This window comes from Siniperca chuatsi, linkage group LG4, assembly GCF_020085105.1.
Source record: "Siniperca chuatsi isolate FFG_IHB_CAS linkage group LG4, ASM2008510v1, whole genome shotgun sequence".
Classification (NCBI taxonomy): Eukaryota; Metazoa; Chordata; class Actinopteri; order Centrarchiformes; family Sinipercidae; genus Siniperca; species Siniperca chuatsi.
Window position 1 is genome coordinate 7,721,968 of NC_058045.1, and position 24,497 is coordinate 7,746,464.

Consider the following 24,497-nt stretch of genomic DNA (forward strand, 5'->3'; position numbering starts at 1 on the left):
GAATACTTTCCGTACCCACTGTGTATATCTGCTCAAACCTTGTCCCTGGAAAAAACAGTATAGTAAGCGTCAAATTGGGGAGAAAGTCGATACAGGAACCATATTGTCACAAACCTACTCAGAAGCAAGCATGTGTAAAAACAGGACACAAATAAAGTCTGTAAGATGCAAACACATACTAAAACTGCACAAAAGTCGAAATACAGTCACTGCTATTTAAGACTAGGAGTGTAATGTATGTAAGGGCCGCAATTAACTATTTTCATTATCGACTTATCTTCTGATTATTTTCTCAATTAATCGATAATTGTCTATAAAATTTGAAACACGGCAATCACAATTACCCACAGCCCGAGGTGAAGTCTTCAACCTGCTTGTTTTATCCGACCAACAGTCCAAAAAGTATTAAAACGTATAAAACACAGAAAAGCAAAGAATCCTCACAACAGAAGCAGGCTTGCCGCAGTAGTCGTTACGGGTGTTAGAGCACACACCGATTACATTACTTGCCCACCAACCCCACCGTCGTTTTTGCTTCTTTTTTTTTTAAGTAGAAATAAAACCCATTTATTTTAATTTTTGCTTATCAGCGCCCACGCTCAAATAAAAAAACCTAATTTGTAAAATACTTAGCTCTTAGCTGTAACATTCCACCCTAAAAGTTGCTGGTAGCTGCCGGTAGCCTTTGAGTGGCAGTCTGCGGCTAGCTAACATTAACTAGTAGAGATGAAAAGGCAGCAAAACACCCTTTCATTCATCATTCACACTTCTGACTGTGTCTTTTATTTGGGACGTATTTGCAAAGAAACATTACAAAGCCAGCCTGTTAAACTTGGCCAGCATGTGCTGCATCCACAACGCCTGCAGGAAATGAAAGCTTGCTTAACTACATAGCCTAGCCTATTACATGAGCTTGACCTCTGCATGCACTGCAACTTTTCCTCAGAATGGATGTTTCGAATGCTGCTTCATTTGCTTGGCATAAGTAAGTAAATGAAATCATTAAAAAACACAAACCACTTGTGTTCACAAGAGTGAGGCTGCCAAAATGGGCCTCGCAGCGCTACAGATACTGAGCGTCATTGAAGAATATCTTTTCTTGTAAAATATCCGGTGTAATCAGAAACACCGGCGTTGTCACAAGTTTATTAATCGATGGGAAAAATTAAATGATTAACTGATTAGACATTCTGTTGATCGACTAATCGATTAATTGTCTCAGCTTTATTGTACACCAATAAATTGCATTCCCCACATATTTTAAAGCAAAACAATTATGATAAATGAAGATCTGTACCTCAGAGTAAAAAAAGGATAAACTTCACTCTGTGTTTGTTATACTGACTTCTAATATTTTGTCCACCCCATTTATATAAATGACATAAGAGTAAATATAAGAAACACTAAAACAAAAACTGACCGTTATTATTATTACCTTCATGAACAAAGTATTTACTGCTGTATTAGACTGCTGGCTGCATATTTAACTTTGCACATGTTTTCAATGAATGCATCTAATTAGGAACATCATTTGTCATCAAAGTATGAAAATCCAAACAGTTCATCTGAGTTCAGGTCACTATGATTTACTCTCCTGCATCCTGCAGACCAACCTAACCAACATCCCATCAACATTCAAAAGGGGCCTTTCAGCAGGTAGGGACAAATTTACCCTCAGTGCTCCCCTTTACGAGCGTGGTGGTCTTTAGCTGAACAGTTTTCTTTTTCACACCTCCTGCTTAAAAACAACAGACGTGGACTGCTTAAGTAAATACATGCAAACACACACAAACAGACATATACAGCTATGGACAAAACCCACAAAAGGTACATGATTTACTCCACAGCCACTGCTCTTGGTTGGTCCAAATCCACAACTTCGGAATCTGGAATATCCTAATCTCAATATCTGCCTTATTAACTAACACAGGCACTTGCCAAGAGCTTTGGAAAAACATCTTGTTTGCCAAACCAACAACTATGAAAATATTGCAAATTCCTCCGATGAAATTCCTATAAATATGCACGGAGATAAGCAGGAGAAAGACGTTAAGCAAGAGGTCTAAATGCTGCTAAAGAGGCATTGAATAATTATGTGCTTATCTAAATGAAATTTATCTTAAATAATAAATCTAAATTAATGCAAGCTGAAGTTTGTTTTAGCAGCTTGGTTTGTGTGTGTGTGTGTGTGTGTGTGTGTGTGTGTGTGAATTGGAGAGGAAATAGGAAATGGTGAGCAGGGCGGTCCCTCTCTCACAGGCGTAGGATAAATAGCTGCCATATAAATTCTGGGCAAATGATGTCCCAAACAGAGCAGAACAGGTACAGAAAACACCTCGAGAGGGCTAAAGCACACAGAGCATGACAACCACATATTTGCACCCTGACAAGCAGAAGTTGAAAGGGACTGTTTGATCGACTCAATTTCCATATTTACCAATCCCATTTTCTCAATCTTTCAGCTGTGAGGGAAACAGACAGCAAACAGACAATTTGTAACAAAGTGCTTTGGGGAATTAGAGTACAAAGAGGCTGTAAAGCTGTCTAGACAAGCAGTAAAAAGATGTGTACAACTGTGTGCCCAACTGATTTGACCATTAGACATCTGCCTTTGTTTGCAGCAACATATATTCACGTGTCATCACTTTATTTTGGGGCTCAGTCTAGGCAAGAAAAATCAAATCAACTGACATAAATGCAGAGGTCATAAATCTTTTCGCTTGTCGCCAAGCAATCTTTTCTTATCATCTTTCTCTTATGGAAGCAAACAAACTGGCCCGCTTTCGTCCCAGCCTGTCACGCAAGATTGGATTTTGATGAGACCGATACTCGAGTTGTGTACTCACCACTCTCTCCTTTCCAGTCCTTCCCTCCCCCTTTCTTTTCTCTTGATCTGAACAAAAAGATGAATTAGCTGGAGCTACTGTACTCTCACTCTCAGACAGGTGAAAATGCCTCATTGTTTCTGTCAGTAAACCCTTCGGTGAAGTGTCGCAGGCACAGTCTGGGTCAACAAAATAGATTTTCACTCTCCTGTGCAGTAGACACTTTCAACAGCTTCAGTAATGCATGATGAAAAGAACTATCCATTGTGAATTACATGAAAATATTTCTTCAGTTTCCAAACTTTTTAGCTGACCCCAGGTTCAAGTGTGGATTTGGGGGATCTTAGCTGCAGACAAGAGGAGGCGTGGGACTGTTTTATCTCAACTGCGGCGTCATTTGTGTATTCATCTGGTTTTAAACAAACATTCGAGCAAATTACATGGGCAACTGAAGACGACGGTATGTTTTTGCAATAGTGACTAATCCCGTTGCTGTTTCAATGCCGTTTCTTGCTTCCATTATCCCTTTTCAACATAGCAGAACTGACTGACTCACCCACAGCCACCGACTGCATTCACAGTCAGGCCAGTGAGCAGACAATCAGCTGGATCTAGATCAGTACATCTCTGAGGTACATAGAAAAATATGGTGTGACTTGCATTAAATCAGTCTTAACGTCAGTCGCAGCAGTTTTCTGTCTCTGTTTTCTCTGTATTTCTCTCTTTTCACACACAATACTGAACTGCAAGCTGTTTTTTTACAGCAGCCATCAGGATCATTGACAATAAAGAACAACTGGCATCTGTGAAACTGGAGCCACTTCAACAATAGACTCAAAGGCTTCTTTGTTTATGTTTTTAACAATAATGTCATTGTCCACAAACCACTGGGACAATGTTAAACCATTAGGCAAGGTGTCAATTAATTAAGCCGACCAGCGCAGCGATTGACGGTTCACTAAACCCGTCTCCTGAACAGTGATTGTCCAATCATAGCTTAGCAACCGTAACTTGGCACGGCAGGCCTGTCAAGCTTTGAATTTCTACACACACTGAAGCGGTCTACATTAGGCTGTAGTAAGACCGATACTCGGCATGTAAACAGCTTGGAGGGTGGTGTCTTTATTTAGTTTATCAGAGTTTATCAGAGTTTAGGGTAACATTAGCAGCTCTGTCCTTCTCTTTATTCAGCAAACCCAGCCAAACTCATTAGCAGAGTTAATCCACATCCCCAAAACCTAATAAAAGTGAAACATACTATTTGAAAATGGGAACAATTAAGCAAACCAATTGCTTGCATGTTTTTCTATAGTGAGCATCCAAAACAGAGTTACGTTAGAACAAAATAGTCTATTTCCTTATCACACTGAACCTTAATATGAGGGCTAATTAGCCCCCCTGTAATACATTTACATGTGTTCTTCTTCATTACTTTGTGAGGCTGCTGACTTTTTGCCTGGGACATGCAGCTTTAGCCTCAGTCTTTTTGCATTATATCATGTATGTAGCCATCAAGTGCTTATTCAAAACCCCTTTTACAGTGTGCTTGTTTTAACACTAGTCAGTTGGAGACTTTCGTTTTCAACCAACTCACAACTGCTAGCGATAGCTGTGATTTTAGCCATTTTAGGTCATTAGGAGTGAGAGGCTTAGCTCATCAGACTAGTCTGACAGCAAACTGTCAGAACATCAGCAAAATGGATTGTCCCCGGCTAGTAATGAGAAGCCTGCTTTTGTCTGTCTCTGTCTGAAATCAGGGAACCATTGTTGAAAAAAAATGACATTTCCATTTTCGCATTTGTGCCATGCTAGAATGGAAAACTTAACAGGCGTAGCAGTAACTAAAGGGGTTTAGCAAAGGGTCAATTAGGCTTGCTTTCCAACCACACAAAGGGACCATGAATGTGACGATCCATAACTGCTACAGAGATGTTTACTTGTCATCCGACTCTATTGTCCACGCAGACAGAAAGCCCATCACTTTTCCAACAAAGTGGAGTTCCACTAAACTGTAAAACTTTGTTTGATGAACTGCAACCCAGCTCTGTCAAGTATTGGAAAATCCATTTGGAAAACAAACAGTGAGAAAACTATTAAAGATGCATTAAAGTGGAGTTTTTAGACGAGGGAAAAAAAACAGAGAGCTGAAAATAGATGCTGCGTTGCTGCCCAGCACTGGCAGAGGAGAGTGAACAGTTTTCCACATTAATCAAAAGTGAGTCTGTTGCACTCACAGCATGCTGTAGGCAATTAGAGAGATACTTTATGTGACCATTACCACCATTAAACCCATCCACCCTCTACAGCAGCCCAAACACAATACAGAGTCTCTGGCTGGAGGGTTAATAACACAAACCTTTAGGCTACCTTGTGAGATTACTAAAACAAGAGCTATTGTTAGATTTGGCAGCCACATGGGGATGTTTAATAAATTATTCCCTGCCACAAGAAATACTCAGGAGCAGTTAGAAATCGTGTCCATATAGTTCAGCCCATTATGCCCACATTATGCAAAAGCACAGAGGCAAACAAGCAATAATTAACATTTAATCCAAGCTGTTAACACCGAAAGTGAGAGAGAGTTTTGTTCTCTAGTATTTTTCATTTTCAAGCATAGCTTGGCACATGTGCCAAGTGCCCATATAGGGCTCATGGCATTGCAAAGAGCAACTCTAGAAGATGCTCACTCATATACTGTTTGTATAAATACACTATATTTCCATAATTTGCATTTAATATAGAGCACAACATCAATGAAAATGTCATCTGATTTTTCTCCAAAGATATTTTTTTTATGCTGGAGTAGGCTTTTCAAAATTTCCATTCTTTCTTTGCAAGGCTGGACTACAGTTGGGATGCAGTGATTCCAGGTGAAATGTGATAAGCTGTTCTGACCCCAAACTTTCCAAAAAGGTAGGTCACTACCCAGAGAGTCACATTAGATCAGCTGAGACCCAAAGAAGAGGACAAAGGGCACATTTCTCAAGCCACACAGGATGGACAAAACAAGCTGAAATCTTGGGACATGAACGGATCTCTCCACAGAATTCAGAGGCCGTGATAAAACTCTGACGTGATCACATATTGCACAGACTGGGGACTACAACTATATATAGGCTAATATTCCACTTGGTTTTTATATAACAATTTCCTTTGTCAATAAACGCACACTCTCGCTGTGAGAAAAAGAGACCCCACCACACAAACAACAGGGTGTGAGGAGAAATTACCTTCTATACACTGTCTTCACTCAGATTGCCACCACTCCATAGCATTCACTGTGATCCCAAAGTCAACATTTACACAAAAGAGTCTGGCAGCAGGGTTAAGCCTGAGCTGAGGCAGCAGGTGAAACAGAGTAGGAAGAAGCAGAATCCTGGTTCACAAGAGCCTGCAGTGTTTTTAAAAACACTCACCCAAATCCTAATATCAACAGCTTTGGGAATTGTCTTGGTGGGCACCAACAGTGATACTGACAGATAAGAAAATCAAAAACACATGTGCACCGCTGCCTCTGGGCGTTTTGTATAAGCAAGCCCAAGCTTCTGATCTAAAAGTAGGGCTAAAAATGGGAGAGGACAGGGCTCCATAAAGCTGAGAGCAGTGAGTGAGCTTCTCTTACCTCAGGTGCTTTGAGCTGCTCCTGTGGCTCTCCCTCTGCACACGTTGCTTTATCTGATGTCTGGCCCTGCATGCCAGCAGTGGTCCTCAAATCACTCTAATTCAGCCAACAAACACAGAAGTGTGCTTCGTGTTATCAGTTTTGTTTTGCTTTACAGGACATCCAGTCCTGAATCAAAGTGACAGTATGAATCACACCCTTCAGTGCTAATTACAGTTGTTGCACCGCATGCACACGTCAAATAAATCATCCCTCTCACCTTGCAGTACCCAGTGACCTGCTCTGCAATGCTGTGGATGTGCAGCATGTACTGGTGCAGTCTCCGTTGGTACTTGAGGGCAGCGAGCTGGGCCTCGTTCTGCAGAGCTGACACCTGGGCTAACAGGTACTGCTCCCTCCTGTTCCACCTGAGCCTCGCCATCCGGCTTTCATGCTCCAAAGTTGCGCTTCTTTCTTCCAGCGCATCGGTGACCGTGCGGAGCGCGTCCACACAGCAGTGCTCCCCTCCGCTGACGTCCTCACCGGACAGCAGAAGCCCGCATCCTTTCGGACAAACACCGTCACCGAGATGACCCGTCTCTGGCTTTTTTTGCGACTCCATCCCGCCTGGGTTTGAAACTTGGCAGATTGGGTCCTTTTCTCCGCAAGGAGTTGGGCAATCAGCGCGCATAGTTTGCAACTGTGCAAGCACAATGAGTTAGGACGAAGTTATTTTACAAGTCTGAACACATGAAAGCGGGAGTGCACTAAAAGTTTGACCGGTCTGCGCAGCTCACGCTGAGCTGAGGGGCTGCGCCACTTCTCGCACGACATGAGATGAGATGTTGTGGAGTGAAAACTTCAGCCTGCTGACTCACGCCTGCTCTGTCTGGTTAGGGTCATTGTATTCTTCCTGCTGTTCACATAAACGACATAATGTGTTAGACTTGGATTTAACGCCGGGTGTGTAACCATCTTTACAACCAGTTTTGTGCAGTTGGGATTTCATTTTGTGCAGCTGTGATAGGTGCTATGAACTTGATGTCTCATAATTCCTCACCAGCAGAGGTCGCTCATTGTCTCCCATACTTTCAAATGTCATTCACTTGGCAACAGACCCCTCAAATTGAGAAGTAAACGACTCCATTAAAGCGTTTTAACAGTATTGTGATTTGCATTGACTCTGGGGTTTTATTGTGCCTCCTCTCAACTCTTAAATTCTGCAGTGATGACATGTCAGTGAAACCTGTTTCAAGGGGGATGGTGGTCCTTCAGTGGCTAAACCCTGGCTTGTAAAATAATATCTGCATGGAGACCTTCACTTAGAAAGCCTTCCTGCATGAGTCCGGGCCAGTCTTACCGCCTGACACAGCATGACATATTGCAGGCATCTCAGAGAGGGCATCATGTTTCAGGTCTCCCAGCGAAGCAGTCTGGTTCTAGTCTGCTGTGCACCACTTTAAAGTATGTTTTCTGTTGTCTGAGCTGTCAAAGAACAGGTGTAGATTTACAAAGACAATAGCACAATCTGTCCTGGGATGGCACACCTGTCTGCAAAAACACATGCACAAGGAGGTCAGAAGAATGTATTCCCCCCCTGTCTATCACTGTTAATGAAATAGTAGTTCTTGTATTACTTTATAATGTGATATTAAATAAAATCTTTTTAAATCAACTGTCAGCAACTAGCTACATTTCCAGAACCGAATGAGTTTAAAGTCTGGAGGAGCAATCAGACTGAACCGAGGCAGCCTGGGTAACGATGATTGTGAGCGTGTGTTTTGGGGAAAGTGTTACAGGCCACCTGGGATCAGACCTATCACACAGGCCATGTGCTTGGACTGATAAGCCACTGGAAGTTATCTCTCTCTTTTGTTCTCTCTCTGTGAGCTGATTTCCATTAACCTGATTGAAATGGAGAGATGAACCTATAGAGCTCAATAAGAATCTAAAATCTGATTCATTTGGTCTGACTAAACCCATGAAGAGAAGTGATATCCATCTACTTTCCGTCTGCTGGATACCTGATAGGAGAGAAAACTCAAACAGCTGTTTCTGCCTGAAAAACTGACAAAGTTGGCCTTATCTGTAATGGAGGACAGTTGGAAACACTATCTCTGATATATTTGGTACTGGTAACGATACTGGTATAGCTCTCTCCTGGAGAAATGCTCTAGTTTCTCTTATTTGGTATGTGAGAGCTCAAACACTGCTATGAATATTTTACACATAACTAACCTAATGTTACAGTTCTGTATAAGATAACTGAATCCCAAGGCAGTAATATCTAGGCACAGGTGATCAAGTGGGTTTTATTTTCAACCAAAGCTTTGTTTTTGCTGAATTTATATTTATATCCACCTCAGCTGTGTCGGCACTTTAGCACATCTAACAGCAGAGCGAAAAGCACCAGAGACCACCAGTTGTCTGACCCCAGTGGAGAATCTGTCTGAATTTGATAGCACTTCTTACAACTTTTGACACATTTGCTTCATGTGTGGGTTTAAAGAGAAACTGTGGACATGCTGAACTGGAAATATTCCACTGGGGTGTCTGCATTGCTTTGGCTTTCATGGACGGACTTCCAATCTTGTAATAACATTGGTATTTCTGACTGGAAATCCATCCAGACTCTGTATGATTGATTTACCAGTGACCTCAGGCTGACTCACTGTGAACTAAAACTTTTAACTGGGACTTTTTCATGACATTTCTCATCATTCATTCGTTCTTTTCTCTTTACATTGGACATGCAGCTACAGCTTTTAATCTATGGTGCAATAAAATAAATGGGGCACAAATCCATCTTTTTCAGTGCAATTAATATGATAAAGATCTGGTGATGTGATTTAAATCTCCAGACCAGCTACTAAATGGACCCTGTGGTGAGATTTTTTTTTCTCAACTGCTGTTTCCAAGGTCAAGAAGGAACTTTGAAGCCAACACAGAAGTTCTCAAAGTGCTCAGAAAAAAGGAACATGTATGGTGGACATAACATACTGTATGTTCAAACTTTAAAAATTCAGAACTATTCCTTCAATATTTGTTTTAGTTACCCACTATTTTAGCCATTAATATCTCCACTCGCTTTGAGAGTCGGAGTCATATTTGAGACATCTTACACTTTTACCCCTGAACAGTGACACCAACATTTTGATTGAAACTCCAGTTTAGTCTTGGACTCAAGTACATTTACTTAAGTACAATTTTCAGGTACCTGTGCTATCCTCGAGTATTTCCATTGTCTGTCATTCTACTACATTTCAGAGGGAAAAATTTAGTTATTTTACAGATTAATATTTTACATATAAAATATATAAGGAGCTTAAGAAAGTAGCTCTTGCTCAACCAGTTACAACATTAAAGTACCTGGTACCACTTTCTAACAATACTTTTTAGAGTTTACAAGTTAAGCCATTAATAGGGACAACTTTTGGGTTGCCTAGTTGTAAAAAATAATCTATTTGCCTGGTATATCCTTTATAAGGAGCCATTCTGCATAATGAGTACTTCTAATTATGATACTAAACACATTTTGCTGATAATTATTTACTTTGACTTTGATTTTTTTGGAGTATTTTTACATTGTTGTATTGATACTTTTACCTGACTCACACCAAAACTCAGCCAAAAGTTCTCTTAGACCCATACAGTCAGTTTTGAGCTGCACTCCCACTCAGGCTTACAGTAAATTCACACTGTTGAGAACTCCCTAAGACTGACATGTCAGAAGAGTCACTGCAAAACAACAGAGAAAACACCAAAGCACTTTAATAGTTAACTACACTTTTATTGTTCCTTGTCCAGCCAATGAGAGGTTCCAGTTTCATCTCTCACAAATGCCGTTCGAGTCCAGCGAAGCACTGAACTTCAGCAAACGGCCAAACATGCCGCCACTGCCACCAGTGATGCTATCAAATCCCAACCATCATGTGCGCAAGACTGACTGCAGGACCATTTCTGAACTTTAATGAGTGAGATTCCTTTAGTCAGTTTAAGATGTTCTCTCTAAAAATCCTCTCCCCAAGACTTCACGTGAGATGACTGGCTTAATGAAGCAGCTAATGCACATATTAGGCTTACATCTACACTGTCTCAGACGTAAAGGGATGTCACTGAATGTATTTCATATGAAGCCGAGAGGTTGAGAAGTTGCTATGATGTTGATTTGTTGCAAAGTAATGTACCACTTGGTCTCAAATGTCATGCATGTTAGAATGTAGAGCCACTGCTTCGTCCAAAATGTCATAGTTCAAGGCATTCATGCATTTGGCAACTCTTTTTATGATTTGTCGCATGAAGGAAAACTGGGAAAAGCACTTTGTGGTGGATGTTGATATAGTCACAATGTAGAAGCATGGCCAGCATCAGTCACACAAGAAATGAACCGGAGGAATTCAAAACAGCATTTGTTCCTCCGTTCGAAGGAAATAAACTTTTTTAAACTGCCCAGCTAGAGGTGGGTCATGACATACAAATATAATAATCATGAACAAAAATGACAAAAGTTGATAATGTTTATATATCTCTGATCACATGTTAATAAAAAGACAAAAATAATGCAGTGAAAACAATGTCATGAGCTTTGGACGAGCTCTTACCGCTGACATGGATGGCTTTGCTTATCTTCTGTTTATACCAGATAATGACAAAAGAAATATACTAATTACTGTTAGAGGAGCTAGGCAAGTTGTCTTATTAGAAAATATAAAGTGGCCACAGATGAATTGCACAATTATTCAAGGGCATGAGCGTCGCTACCATTCACTGTAACTCTTAATAGTGACTCTCACACAAAGCCATAAATGAGAGAGAATGAAATGAAAATGTTTACACTAAATAAAATGCCAACATTCTTTACAAAGCACCAGCTGGTACCACAGAGGTCCTAATGATACAGTCAAAACAAAAGTTGTTGGGGTTTTTTTTTTGTTTAGTTCACCAACATGGAGCAGTTTTCAGTCTCAACATTGACCCAGATGTTGTGGCAAAGCCTTGATCACTGCACAGTTTTACAAATATAGCCAGAGATTGGAAGCAATGAAAATAACCACTGTCACACATTGTTTGCTGCAGTTTTACATTTGAATTGTCTGATATGTTATTCAGTTCACTTCCTGTATAGATCCATGTACTTAAACTCCCAAAAACCATTTCAAACTTTTCTTCCATGTAACAATGTCAACATGCACACAATTTGAAAGTGGTATTCTATTAATAGAGCTTGTTATGATTTGGAAATAAGCATTGAATGCAGGTCAAACATACTGTTTTCTTCAAATAACATCCCTAGTATATTAGACAAAATCAGTTATTGGATATATTATTTCAGCATGACATAAATTGTTCTTTCCTCTATGATGTTTGTTAATAAAATGTACGAGGATGACATTTGCTTTGACTGTATCTTTGTAACAAAGGGTGTGCTTCATTTTAAAAAGAAAATAGAAGAAAATGTCACTGAACTGCAAGTAAAGCAAGACATAAAGACATTTTTATAAAGTCATACACTTTTCCTTCACAGCTACTTGTTTACTCTATACTATGGAATGCACTGAAGGATAGATTTTCTAAATCATCACAGATCAACTGAAGCCTACATTTCTGAACAAACAGCTTCTTTATCTATATGAGAAAGGTTGGCTTCATGATGTAAAAAGACTCAACAGCCAACCTATGCAAAGTGTAATGTTCACACTTTCAGCCATGATCCATTTTAAAACAAGTTATTGTGAAAGATAAGTGCAGTCATTTATATAAGGCATATTTAAAAAGTTGACAGAACTTCTTTGACACCCCTCCAAAGAGGCTTTTTGTGGATAAATAAGGGATGTCTTTGTCCATTTCCAATTTTTCCATTTCTGTGTCTATTTCCACAAACATATTCCAGAGGGGGAAGAGTTGGAATATGACGCCTGGGTTATAGGGTGGAACCAAACGTTTGTGGAAAGAGTCCCAAAGTCCTTATAGGCGTCAGCCATAAAGAGTCTCCTTCACGGGAAGTGAAGACAAAGATGGCGCTACATTCAGAGGTTCAGGCAGAGGAGAGCCACCAGGAGCAGGGAGAGTACGCTGAGAGAATGGGCGGCCATGACACCTCCACCTGAGAGACACACAGAGATGAAGGTATGTCAGTTGTTGCTTAAAAAAAATAACTGGACTGACAGTGAAACTTGCTGCTCTCATCCATCAAACTAAAGACCATATTTGGTATGTGAAGTGTGATATTATACCCCATCTGTGTGGAGATCACCTTAAATGCCCCTCCATTTGTCAATGCCCTGCATTTGAAATCCCCCACGGCTTAAATTCCCGGGTCTGTGAAATCAAGCTGTCAGGTGGGCCTGGACTGAGCGATAAGGGATAAGGAAAACCACAGGAGGGGTTTCCTCTACTCATCAAGATCAATTACAGAGGCTTAAGGCTCCCTCTATCCAGTCAGCCGACCTGTCAGTCCATCAGCCGGTGAGGGGATCGCGTCAGTGGGCTATCAAGGCTTTAGTCACGGACCGTAAAGTTTCCCATCTTAGCCCTCTAATCTAAGGTATGAAACCTGAAGTGACAGCTCTGCTCCGGCCTGTGGGAACCCTCTAGCTGTGACAAATGATAACCTACCGCCAACTTTGAACCTTGTATAATCTCACTAGCAAATGGCAAGCCAGGAATGAACAGTCACCGTATGTCACCTCAGCACTATGGATTAAAAATGTGATTAGATAACTGAAGGCTTTACTTTATTTTTGCTCCACTGATGTAAAACTAAACCTGGGTGAAGACGGAATATAATACAAATACTCTCAGTCATTAAATTTCATTTCATTGTTCATCTAACAGAAAACACCACTGAAAGGAAAGAAAGACTCACTCTTCTAAATTAGTACCTTTGTCATGAAGTGTCAGCAGCTTTTCTGCTACCCAGTTTCCATTTTTTAAATACTCTATTAAAAAGAAGATGAAATGAAAAGCACCAAATCCAACCTTTGTTTAGCACCTTTTAAACGGTCCTTACCCCACATGCATGGTATCCCTCTTTTTCAGCACAAACTCAGCCATAAGTCTGACCTCTCATTTTGTCAATTTAGCAAAGTATAATGCTGCCAGGAACCCCAAATACAAGAAAAATGACACAGGCGCCTATAAAAATGTACAGTTCTGAACCAGTTCTAGGTTATAAAAAATATTGTTTCAGTATTTATTCACACAAATACAGCAGAAACATTATTAGAAATATGAATCAGTCTATTTGTATTTGTATGTAAAGTGGTTTTATTCCAACTAATTTTCGTGCCTTTGAAAGTCTATGTACGCCTGTAAATCATTGAAAATATTATTGATTCAGTTATTTTCTTTTTTTTTTAAAAACAACATTTTTTGTGGTCTACAGATGAGAGTGTGTGAAAGCCCCACAGCAGCACTTTCAACTGGTTTTTTCAGCTTGTCTCTACATAATATATAAATTATGTTGCTGTAAATAAAACATGCAGTGTATTCTCAGATCAATAGACGGACTCCATAGGGTTAATCAACTGATGCATTAGAAAACTCCAAGTAAAAAGACTAAATTAAAAGTAATTAAAAGATCATTAAATTTGACAATTAGTAATTCTATTTCTTATTCTGTCTTTACAAGTGGTGAGTTAATGAGTGAATTTTAAAATGGAAACAAAAGAATTTTAAAAAGGCTTTGAAATTCTACTTTTTAAAATTCCATTTATTTATGGAATGCTTATCATATTCTGTCACGGTCACAGGTTGTCATTTGTCATTTTTGATTGATTGCCAAGCTTCAAGAAAGTAGGTCTTGTCCAATATGAGCCTGTCAGAGAGCAGATAGGAACGAATGACAGTGAGAGCTTTTGTTGAGACGGTGTTGGAACAATGAATGATGATCCTCATCCCTGAAGTATTTTGGTTTAGTTTAGTTGAGTGCGTCTATTTGTTAATCTAAATGAACTGAAACTAACGTCAAGCTCAGTGCACAGTTGGTGACACAAGATGGAAGAAAAACTACATAAGAATTTTTATTATTATTATTACTTGTACTACCTGTGCTGTGACAACTCCGTCTGACAATTAATTGTTTCCTGCTTTAACATTTCCATTCTTTTTCCACTTCTTGCTTCAGAAGCTTCCATTTAGTAAATCACTTTATTTTACCAATTTTATTTATAAAACTTAACATTTTGACATATATTGCCCCTTAGTCTACTACGACAGTCTGTTATGTAACAGTTATTTAATAAAATGTCTTTTTACTTCAGAATAGTAATCAACAGGAGAGAATAGTTTAAAAATCCAAAACTTTATTGATATGGCAAGAAACAAGGATCATGAATGTTATCTTAATACTACATTAATCAGAATTGTGAATGAAAGGGACAAGTAAATGGTGGAGTCTGTCTGTTACCTGTAATGTGGATTCGTGCCACAGCCCCGTCTCCCCCCTCTGTGTGTGCCCGGACCTCCACCACATAGTTCCCATCTGCAGGCAGGGGAAGGTCTATGTACCGCCTACTGGTTGTGTACAGAGTGCCTGTGGAGTGGCCCTGCTGCCTGTACAGCACCTAGGTATACACACACATATAAGGTATAAGAAATGTAAGGTTCTGAGCAGCTACTGTTTCACTTCAGAGAGATCATAATATGTATAAAAGTAAATGTAGAACTGTACTCACTTTGTAACCATCTATCGGTGCCTCGTTAGCCAGTGGTTCCACAGTTTCCCAGGCAATATTTACTGACTGTGCCTTTAACTTTTTACCAATGATTTTGGGGGGGCGACTTGGAGCTAGTAAAAGACACAAAAACGATAATGAATAACAATTATATTAAAATGACACATATCTTGTGAATAGGGACTATACATGGCTCTGAGATACAGTACATGTCGTTCTCCATGCAGATCCCTGCTGGTCAATACTAAACTGCTTCAAAGCACAACATACGGGCTTTCTTGGTGTGGATCTGGAGGTGCTCGCTGGGCGGCCCATATCCTGCAGAGTTGTAGCCCCGAACCTCAACATAGTAGTGGGAGTTGGGCTTCATACCCTCCAGCCTGGTGTGGTTCTCCCTGCCGGACACCACCACCCTCTGGGCCCCCCCTTCACTGTCTTCGTGATTCCTCCAGTACTTCACCTGGGACACACAGGGACAGGATAGGATCCAAAGCCGGCCTGGTGTACAAACCTTGTTTTTATAGCACTTATAAGAACTGATTTATAGCATGAGGAAAGGGAAAAGTAAATAAGTAAAATTAAGATAGATACAAAGCTAATTTATAGAAACTAGCAGGTTTAAAAGTTCTACTAAAGAGTGTTAGAATTTGAAAAAGAATGAAAAAGGTCTTCAGAAAAATTGGTTATACTATACATATACAAAGCAACATATGTGTAGTAATGCTTTCAGAGAAGATTTTTTTTTTTAAATTAGTGACTTATAGCAATTTTATTATGATTGTTTACAACCATGTGGTGTCTAAATACAGTAATTTAAACCAAATGGCAAAAACCTGTTTTTACCTGCTACATTTCCCGAGCCTTAGTACGTCTCACACATAGGTAAGTATTTTTTACCAGCATGCCTCGGTAAAATTTTCTACTGACCTGATATCCATCTATATTGCTCTGTGAGAGCGGCAGCCACCACACGATGGCCTCTGTGGCAGAGAGAGCTCTGCCGTCAACACTTTCAGGAGCTTTAGATGGAGCTAAGGAGAGACAGTTTGGTAAATAGGTTACAGTAAGAGAAACATTTTCAAGGAGATGTCCTTCAGAGGTAATTTCTTTTACCTGCACACATAAAACTCCAAGTAGCATATCGTTTATATGTATGAATATATTTAGTTTAATATCGACCTGTGCAATGTAATGGATCCATTACCCTGACCATAGACTATCTAGTGTTTCCTTGTATGTGTCAGTTGGCCTTGCTGATGCCATTTTCTCCCAGTAATTTCAATTAATCACTGTAAGGAACAAGTGAAGTGACAGAAATCTCTCTTGGCCCACATTCTTTCACTGGTCCATCGGACACTTTTCCATGACTTATGGGCCAGTTATACACTGTGTGTAGGCTGTCCCTGCCAGGAAACTGTCCTCGAATGTTAAATTGTCACGCTGGGCCTTGAACCAACAACTCATCACATGCTGCTATTGTGTTGAACACACACAAAAACAATACTTCACAACCAGCATGCACACAAATACAAATGGTCACAGCCCTGGAGGCAGAACGCCATGCAGTCTTAGCTATAAAACCATAGACACTCAAACGGCAAGTGTTCCCAAAGTGGGTTACCATGGCAACATGGCATCTCTGTAGAGCCCATTAGGTATGGGTTGCCAGTGGTTATCTCAACTGTCTGTCAGTAGAAGTTAATAACTAGGCTAAATGCTTTGCATCCTTGGCGAATGATCAGCTTTCTGGTTCATGCTACATAGATCATAATAATCCCCCCACAAGGAAAGAGAGAGAGAGAGAGAGAGGAAGATGGGTTCACTTTCAAGAGGTATTAAAATTCCTCACAACTGATGAGAACGCCTATTAAATGGGTCCTACTCCATTGAAAACCCTGGTAGTGATAAGTAGCTGACACTGACAGGCTGATTTAGCAGAGTGTTGGCATATTGAAGAATTCCTCATTCTCCGTGATACTGAGAATACAGAACCAGGTTGATCTGTGACATCATTTTGAGATCACTTTGGCACATTTTCCCTTTTACACTTCAGTGTAGAGAGCTGTGACTCTCTCTATTCAGTGCTTACCATCCTGTGCAGAATAAATGACGGCTGTTAGGCTGAAGGGTCCCTCTCCTTGGCTGTTGAACGCTTTGACTTTGACTTGAAACTCTGTCGATGGATGGATGGAGGAGTCTTTGTGGACATAGCGCTTGGCCTGTGGGTCAGCTACTGTCACCTTCATCCAGTGGACTTCGTCTTGTGGTTTAAAGGCCACAATGTAGCCAAAGTTAGGCCCATAGTAGTACTGTGGCTGTACAGGCTGATGACAGAAACATCAAACAATTAAGTTAATGTGGCAAATGTTTTATCCAACACACCTCTCAAGCCTGCGTGTCCCTAGTGTGAATTAAACTCTTAATCCTGCATATCATGCATCATCCACTTATGTTTGTGCTACATACTAAGATTAACAGCAAGGCTCAAAAAGGGCCAATTCCACTAATCATACAATGTTTACATGCTGTTCAGAAAAATCACTGCCTTCTGTGAGTCATATACAAAGAGTTGTGACACTTTGCTGGCTCGTCCCTCTCGATCTGTCCTCATGCCTCATTTCCTCTGTTGGCACTCTGGCTTTATTGTCACACCATATGTCTAGGAAGACCTGGCTGCATTAAGTACCGCTAACCTCTAAAACATCGCCTCATCCTCCAGCTGCTCTGGAATTGAAGGGCCATGCCTCAGCCAAGCAAAAGGTAATTTACCCATGAGAGCTAATTTATCAACGGCTGCAGCAAGGAAATGGAGGATAATGATTCAGTTCAGTCATTGAGTTTTGTTGATAGTGATTGTTTTGTTTGGTATAAAGTCTGAGATTATCCAACACTTATTCTTCAGTTCCTCTATATGTTCTGTGGTGTACTGTCCTCAGATTCAACAGTTCTCGATAGCCATATATTTGATCTGTTGAGGTACTACTACATTGTTGCCTTCCAAAGCGACTGGAAGCTTATCGCTGGCTTCCTTTAAATGTCTATAAATACTCTATTTTTTATAAACTTGCATTCTGCATTAAGTGGTCTTTCTATAACCAATTTTTGATTAATTTGATTAGTTTGTGACATTTTCATGGACCACTTATTATTTGAATTGTCAAAATTATGGTCTTGAAAAAGGCTGTTTTGCCCTAAAACGTCTTTCTTTATAAGTTGAAATAAATGCATTGGAGTCATGAGAGTGCGGCTATCCATTCTCTTTTTCCTTCTGCGAGCGAGCACCTAACTGGAATAGATGCATTTTCCCTCAGTTTTTTATTGTCAAAATTAGGTCTGTTTCAGTTTCATTGTTCTGGCATGTTGTTTTTTCTTCTGTGAAGCATTTTGAAACTTTGTTTTGAACAGTGCTGTAAAATAAAGGCTATTATTATTACTTAAAATTGAAAATGTTCTCCCTCACTTAAAATTTAAAAAAAAAACTTAAGGTGAGATAACAGTAGCATGTCTCCTTCCTGTGAGCTTTTACATGTGCTCATGACCCTTTTCCACCTTGTGCCCAGTGGAAAGTCCAGACCTACCGTCCACGTGATAGTCAGTTCTTTGCTAGTCCCTCCACCCCCGCCGACGTCCGAGGGCGCCACCACAGGAACTACAATGAGACAGCAACGGCAAAACTCTGAGCCCACATGCTAAGAATCCACACAAACAACGCCAACCCACACAGGCTGTATAACGTATCCCTGGCAGCAGTACTGTAACATCCGTCCTCTGCAAATACAATATCAATGTCTTCTCCTGTGCCAAATGCAGCACCTTAATGTCGATGTCGGAACCTTGCCACTGAGGGAGACAGAGAGGCAAATGTTCTTGTTCTCTTGTTTAGCCTTGAGTCTAGTAGCTCATTCTCAAATGATGATTATTTTTTTAAGAGAGGTTACTGTAGGCCTGTGATTTCCATTTTATAATTGAATTTCAGTATACAGTTTCAGCAAAGTGCTCATTTGTAGAGGTTTATGTGGTGAGTTTGGCAGGATGCTTCTGCTGTAGGAAGTACAGATTGATGGGATTTCTGCTGACTCAATTCTACAGCGATACTTAACATAAGTAAACAGTGCTATAATAGAATGATGAAGAATAAATATCAGAATGGAAAGCTGGACTGTAGGACCACATTCCCATGACCTTTCAAGTTACTCTGAGTCTTCATACCATAAATCTTATGTACCGAATGTTAGCCCAGAGTCAGGACTTGATCTTACCTGCTTCCAGGGTTTTGTCTTTAGGCGATGGGCTGCTTGGCTCTCCTGTCCCCAGAGTGCTGGTGGCAATCACCCTGAACTCATATTCTGTCCAGGGAAACAAATCCACCACTGTGGCCATCTCTGCATTCCCCTCTACATCTGCAGGAGCTAGAGAGAAATGCACAGATTTCATTTCACAATGCCAAAATGTCAGGGCTATAGCATGGTATGTTAAAACATTATACAGCATCGGTTGTACAGTCCAACAATTTAACAAAAATATCCTTAAAACAACAATGAAGTTCCATTTTTGGAATCCATTCCTATATTTTAAGTCCTTGAGGCATGACTTAATTATATTGTAGCCATCTTTAAGAGACATTAACCACCATGTAGGCCTACAGTATCACTATGTGGCATGACCCAAATTATTATAACACCAGAGCAAGCTCAGCATTAAGGTAGCAGTGTTTATTTGACCAACTAGTGCGCTGGAGTTCTCACATGTAGTGGCATTCTTCCAGACACCCTTTGAGAAGGAGTCCCTGTACTGGATGGTATATTTGGAGATGGGGCTGTGGTTGTCTGCTCCACGGCTCCACTGCAATGTTACACTCTTGTCAGTTTTGTTCATCACTCGCACCCCACCTGGGGCACCGGGGGGACCTGGGGAAGAGAAAAGAATAAGAGAAATGAAAAGTGCTGTTTGATGGGTGATGAATACAAATGTGGCCGCACAGATGTCTTGAGATCAGTGACACTGTCCTTTAGCCTTAAGTTCACAAGTTTAAATTCTCACAAGTGCCCACTTTAACTTGTCCCTCAGGCAGATGGTGAACGTCCTACTTGCTCACAAATTGACAGAGAGAAAGAGGGTATAGTGTTATTGAAAGAGCTTTGTCTTTATTCAAGCTCATGGGGAAATTCTTGGCAAAGGTCCCGAGGCCTTTAACTACTTTATACTTCAACACCAGTCCAAAAAGACAACTGTTTGATGCATATGAAACACAGCACATCAAAGCCCTTACATTTCCTCTTTTTAGTCTCTTCTTTAAAAGACATCAACAAAGACTGATGGATTAACGCATTAGAGCTTAGAGCCCATTGACATATATGAACTAAAGCTTAAGCAAAAGCTTTTGATTCCAATGTTTCTCTTGGTCCTCCTGCTCCTCTTGATTCTTCTTTTGGAACATAAAAATGGCCTAATAGAAAACTCAGACTGTGTCAGGGTTAGCCTCCCAACCCACAGCCTCAGAAATCAGCCAGGATTTACTTTTTCCAAGTCATGAATATGAGCCGAGACAAGTAAGGCGATTAGACAGCCAAAGCCGGACAGCCCTTAAGCTCCCTTCTCCTCTAAGAGTCAGGACAGAAAGCAAAGTAGTGAGAAATCTACAGTTTTTTTTATAATTCAATGTAAGGGATGAAATATTGTATATAATTTCTATGACTGTACAACACTGTGTCATATGGATGCTTAGCACAATGTGTTTAAACTGATAAGCTTCAGTGTTTTTTACTAACTGATGTACTGTATCCCGGGAACCAAATTTTATGAAGTTTGTGAATAGTTTTCCTAATTCGCAGACACTTACATTAACACAGCCACATTTCAACACTGTTCCAGGCAAGACAGTAACATTACACTACAATAACACACACACCTTCATATGAAAACAGCTCTTCTCCCTATCTCAAATCCCTACTAATAACAAACTACAGGTGCAGGGCTATGTTTTTAGCTCAGACAATCTCCTGAAGTAGATCTGTTTCCTCATCTGCCATGATAAATGGCTGTCTTTCATCTCTCCCTCGCTGCGCCCTGGACTGCTGGCATTTGGCACTCCATTAGGAGCGGCCCAGGGCCTGTGTTTTGGTTCCACTTTGGGAAACGTCACAGTCAGCCGCTGTGCGTTCACCTGGCCATCTGTCAACACCTGCTCAGAAAGCGGCAGTGGTGGCAGCACACCCAGGGCACAACAGGGATCACTGGCAACCAGATCACTGCTAAAGTTCTTGGGTTCCTATCTGAAGAGACCCTTTGTCCACCAACACTGGGCCTGTTTCAAGACCCAAGGGGAGGGCTGTAAGGCAAGCTCTCACTCATCAGGAAGCGGAGGGTGAAAACAAAGCCTGATGAATCATCCAGGCGGTCAAATACAGTAAATGACAGACAGAGCACTGTGGAAGTTTGGCAGGTTCATTTTGTGCGTGTTGATATCTGTATGTGGCAGGAAGAACAAGTACTGAAATCAGCAGCACTCCGTATCAAAATATTGTGGTGAAGATAGAAATCTATGTTCTACACGCTTTAGTCATCAGATTTTCATCACATGGCATTACACAACTAATAACCATAAACAGACTAGTTGCTATAATGCCAACAGCTCTCACAGCTCTATAAAAAGTGCTACTTTATTCAGTTATAATGAAGACAAGTGGGAGCTGACACTGTATTCATTACACTTCTTAAAGACACAGAAGCATTGCTTGTTTCATTCAGTTTAATCAAATCTACTACTGTTTCTTATAGTTACTTTGCCTGGCTGGACATAGCAAATTTTTTGGCTAAATTGAACCTAATTTGCAATCTGCCAACATGCAGTACAGCCAAACAATGTAATCTAGAGGCAAGGCACCAGCAGATATGTTTGAGTTGACTTCTGCACTATTTTTTGCACCCTTTAGAAAGACTGTTATTGGTATCTAACTGCATCATCTTTGAGCAGACAGCCTGAGAAGTTAGGCTGACCTTTTCTGAGTGGTAGTGGTAGATAGTTAGTGTTCCCTGTGTGTGTCTCTGTCTCCTGTGTGAACACAAGGCATTACCTTCCATAGCTTTTTCCAGCCCTTTCTCTCTCGCTTTCTTTCAAGTGGAGTCTCGGGGTTGACAGATTATCTGGCAAAAACGGCTATGGTCTAGTTACTCTGGAGATATTTTCTTCTTGTTTTATCTCTCTCTGTATCCCTTTCTCTTTTTTCATACACACATGCATTTTCTAGCTGTATATTAATGGTCTGACAATGAGAGTTGGGGAAAATTTTAATGAGTAATTTAGGAATATGCGCCTGATGAACTGTGGAATTATTTATAAGTCTTGTGTTCAGTTTAATAAGCTCTAAAGAATTAAACCCCCTGAAAACTTGGCTTTAAATCTTTAGCTCTTCATAAATAAGCAGCAAAGTTTTAAAAACACAATAATTTATACTCAAAAGCTTCATCAGGACTGTGTGGGTGTGGTTTGAGGATTTGACTGACTGTACCCAAACAATCCACCGATTGTCATCACATTTTCTTGGAAATGTTACCTAATCCGGATTAGTGCACGGAAGTAAGTGACTTCACCATTTTCCAACTGAGTCCCGTCCACTTCAAATCAGTGAGAAGAGCACAGACAAAACACAAAATACAGAAATCCTCATATAAAATAACCAAAACTGTTGGAACTTTGACAGAGAATAATGTGTTCATGTAGGATCCAATCACTGCTAGTAAGAAGCTGATTGAGAAAATATGTTTTCAGAGCTTTTAAGACATTTTATGTGCATGACTGTATGCATATGTGTACCGTTATTGCACGACTCACCCCTGACAACCAGGTGGGCAGAGGCAGTAACATTGTCAATGGGGGTCTGTGCGGTGCAGGTGTAGCGTCCAGCATGCTTCAGCTGGGCGTCCTTGATTAGTAGCTCGCCGTTTGAGCTTCCATTCTGCAATAAATAACACAACGGTTAATTTAGGAGTGAACAAAACATCATCGCCATGAGGCAAAGCTTTCCCACTGTGTGCTTGTCAAACAACATTATCATGGTAGATATTTTCTCACTCAGCCTGAAACTCATCTGGAAATATGGAAAAGGAGATATTATTTCAATCAGTAAAGTAATCCTGCTAGACCAGAGGGACTGAGATATCCAACCTGAGTATCCTATTAGGTGAACTCGACATGGGCATCAGTTTAAGGGCTGTCACCGCTTTTCCTATGAAGAAATGTCAAGCTCCACACAGTGTTTGCTCTAGTCATCTCTCTCAATGTCGAAAGGTAAAACCATCACAAATATTACTTTAAAAATGCATGACTGCATTGAACTCACTGTTTGAGAGTCAAACTGGCTTTGCTTATACCACACAAACAGAATTAAGTGGAACTGGGGCCCATTTTTACGAGGGGAAAATCCTCCTTGTGTACAAAAATGGGGTATCATCAATCACAATCATAATATGGTGTTTGCCTAGTGGGCAGAGAGACAAATGAGAAATGCTAGCCACTAACTTATGGTTAGAGCTGCACTATAGAGAGAGAGTAGGTCATATCAATAATGGATGTTAGAGGAAATTGCTATTAAACTGATGTACAATGTACTATTCCACTCAGGGAAGGAATGTGAAATGGCTTTTGGAGTCATACGGATTCAAAACTTTTCCGTTTCAGGTATTCCAATAAGAATACTACAGATATCAACCTGACCTCAAATATGATTTGACGTCGATGAACTCCAGCTGAGATTTTGCGATTGGGGCAAAGCTGTGGCTATCAAGTTAAACTTAGACTATTTATGTTAATTTCTCTTTAAAATAATTTAATGAACCGATATGATGTCTCACCGAGGTGCGTTCATAATGTTGACTGTCCTTGTGAAGGTCAATGACCAGGCCATCCAGGGACCAGATGAAGGTGATGTCCAGAGAGGGGTCATGTGATGCGCCACACTGCATCCAGGTGTTCTCACCCACTTTAACATCAGCATTGGACGGTGCCAAGGTGATCTTTGTGGACTCTGGGGAAAAACACAAAGGATGAAGGCATCAGTGATGATGAGAAAGAGGTCAGTCCCGCCACTGAAACTTCATTTAGGTCATAAGAAATTTTATTTAATGGAAGAAAAATACAGGTGAATGACTTAAATGAAAAAGGGAGTCTTGCACAGTCACACAGTAGACAGGTCTATAGTTAAATATATGGTGTTAATATGAAATACTTGAATTGTGCACAAATGTCCAGAAGAGGGCAGAAAAGAGCTGTGCATTCCTCACCACTGGAGATCAACTGTAAAAAACTAAAAATGTTTGACAGCTGAGATTGCATATCTGAAGAAAAGAAAATGACAATCAAAAGAACAATGTATCAATATTATTATTTGCTAATTAATC

The 24,497-nt window shown here is 40.4% G+C and overlaps 2 protein-coding genes across 10 annotated transcripts in view; both read right to left on the reverse strand.

Moving 5' to 3' along the window:
* LOC122874554 (PDZ domain-containing RING finger protein 4-like) overlaps positions 1-8,264 on the reverse strand; it is a 123,325-nt gene extending 115,061 nt beyond the window's left edge. The window contains exons 1-2 of one of the 2 annotated variants that reach the window (XM_044192577.1): positions 6,707-8,264; positions 6,448-6,543 (exon numbers count right to left, since the gene is read on the reverse strand). In XM_044192577.1, the coding sequence (XP_044048512.1) occupies positions 6,448-6,543; positions 6,707-7,117 (507 nt within the window). In that variant the 5' untranslated portion in view covers positions 7,118-8,264. The remainder of the gene's footprint in view (positions 1-6,447; positions 6,544-6,706) is intronic. The other variant, XM_044192578.1, reaches the window with a different exon arrangement.
* A 1,931-nt stretch (positions 8,265-10,195) lies between these two features.
* Positions 10,196-24,497, reverse strand: part of LOC122875008 (contactin-1a-like) — a 69,074-nt gene continuing 54,772 nt past the window's right edge. For 7 of the 8 annotated variants that reach the window (XM_044193679.1, XM_044193678.1, XM_044193677.1 and 4 more), the window contains 11 exons: positions 23,952-24,124; positions 22,915-23,056; positions 19,847-20,008; positions 19,361-19,510; positions 18,680-18,750; positions 17,191-17,425; positions 16,029-16,132; positions 15,372-15,561; positions 15,102-15,214; positions 14,834-14,990; positions 10,196-12,529 (listed from right to left, as the gene is read on the reverse strand). In XM_044193679.1, the coding sequence (XP_044049614.1) occupies positions 12,453-12,529; positions 14,834-14,990; positions 15,102-15,214; positions 15,372-15,561; positions 16,029-16,132; positions 17,191-17,425; positions 18,680-18,750; positions 19,361-19,510; positions 19,847-20,008; positions 22,915-23,056; positions 23,952-24,124 (1,574 nt within the window). In that variant the 3' untranslated portion in view covers positions 10,196-12,452. The remainder of the gene's footprint in view (positions 12,530-14,833; positions 14,991-15,101; positions 15,215-15,371; positions 15,562-16,028; positions 16,133-17,190; positions 17,426-18,679; positions 18,751-19,360; positions 19,511-19,846; positions 20,009-22,914; positions 23,057-23,951; positions 24,125-24,497) is intronic. The other variant, XM_044193675.1, reaches the window with a different exon arrangement.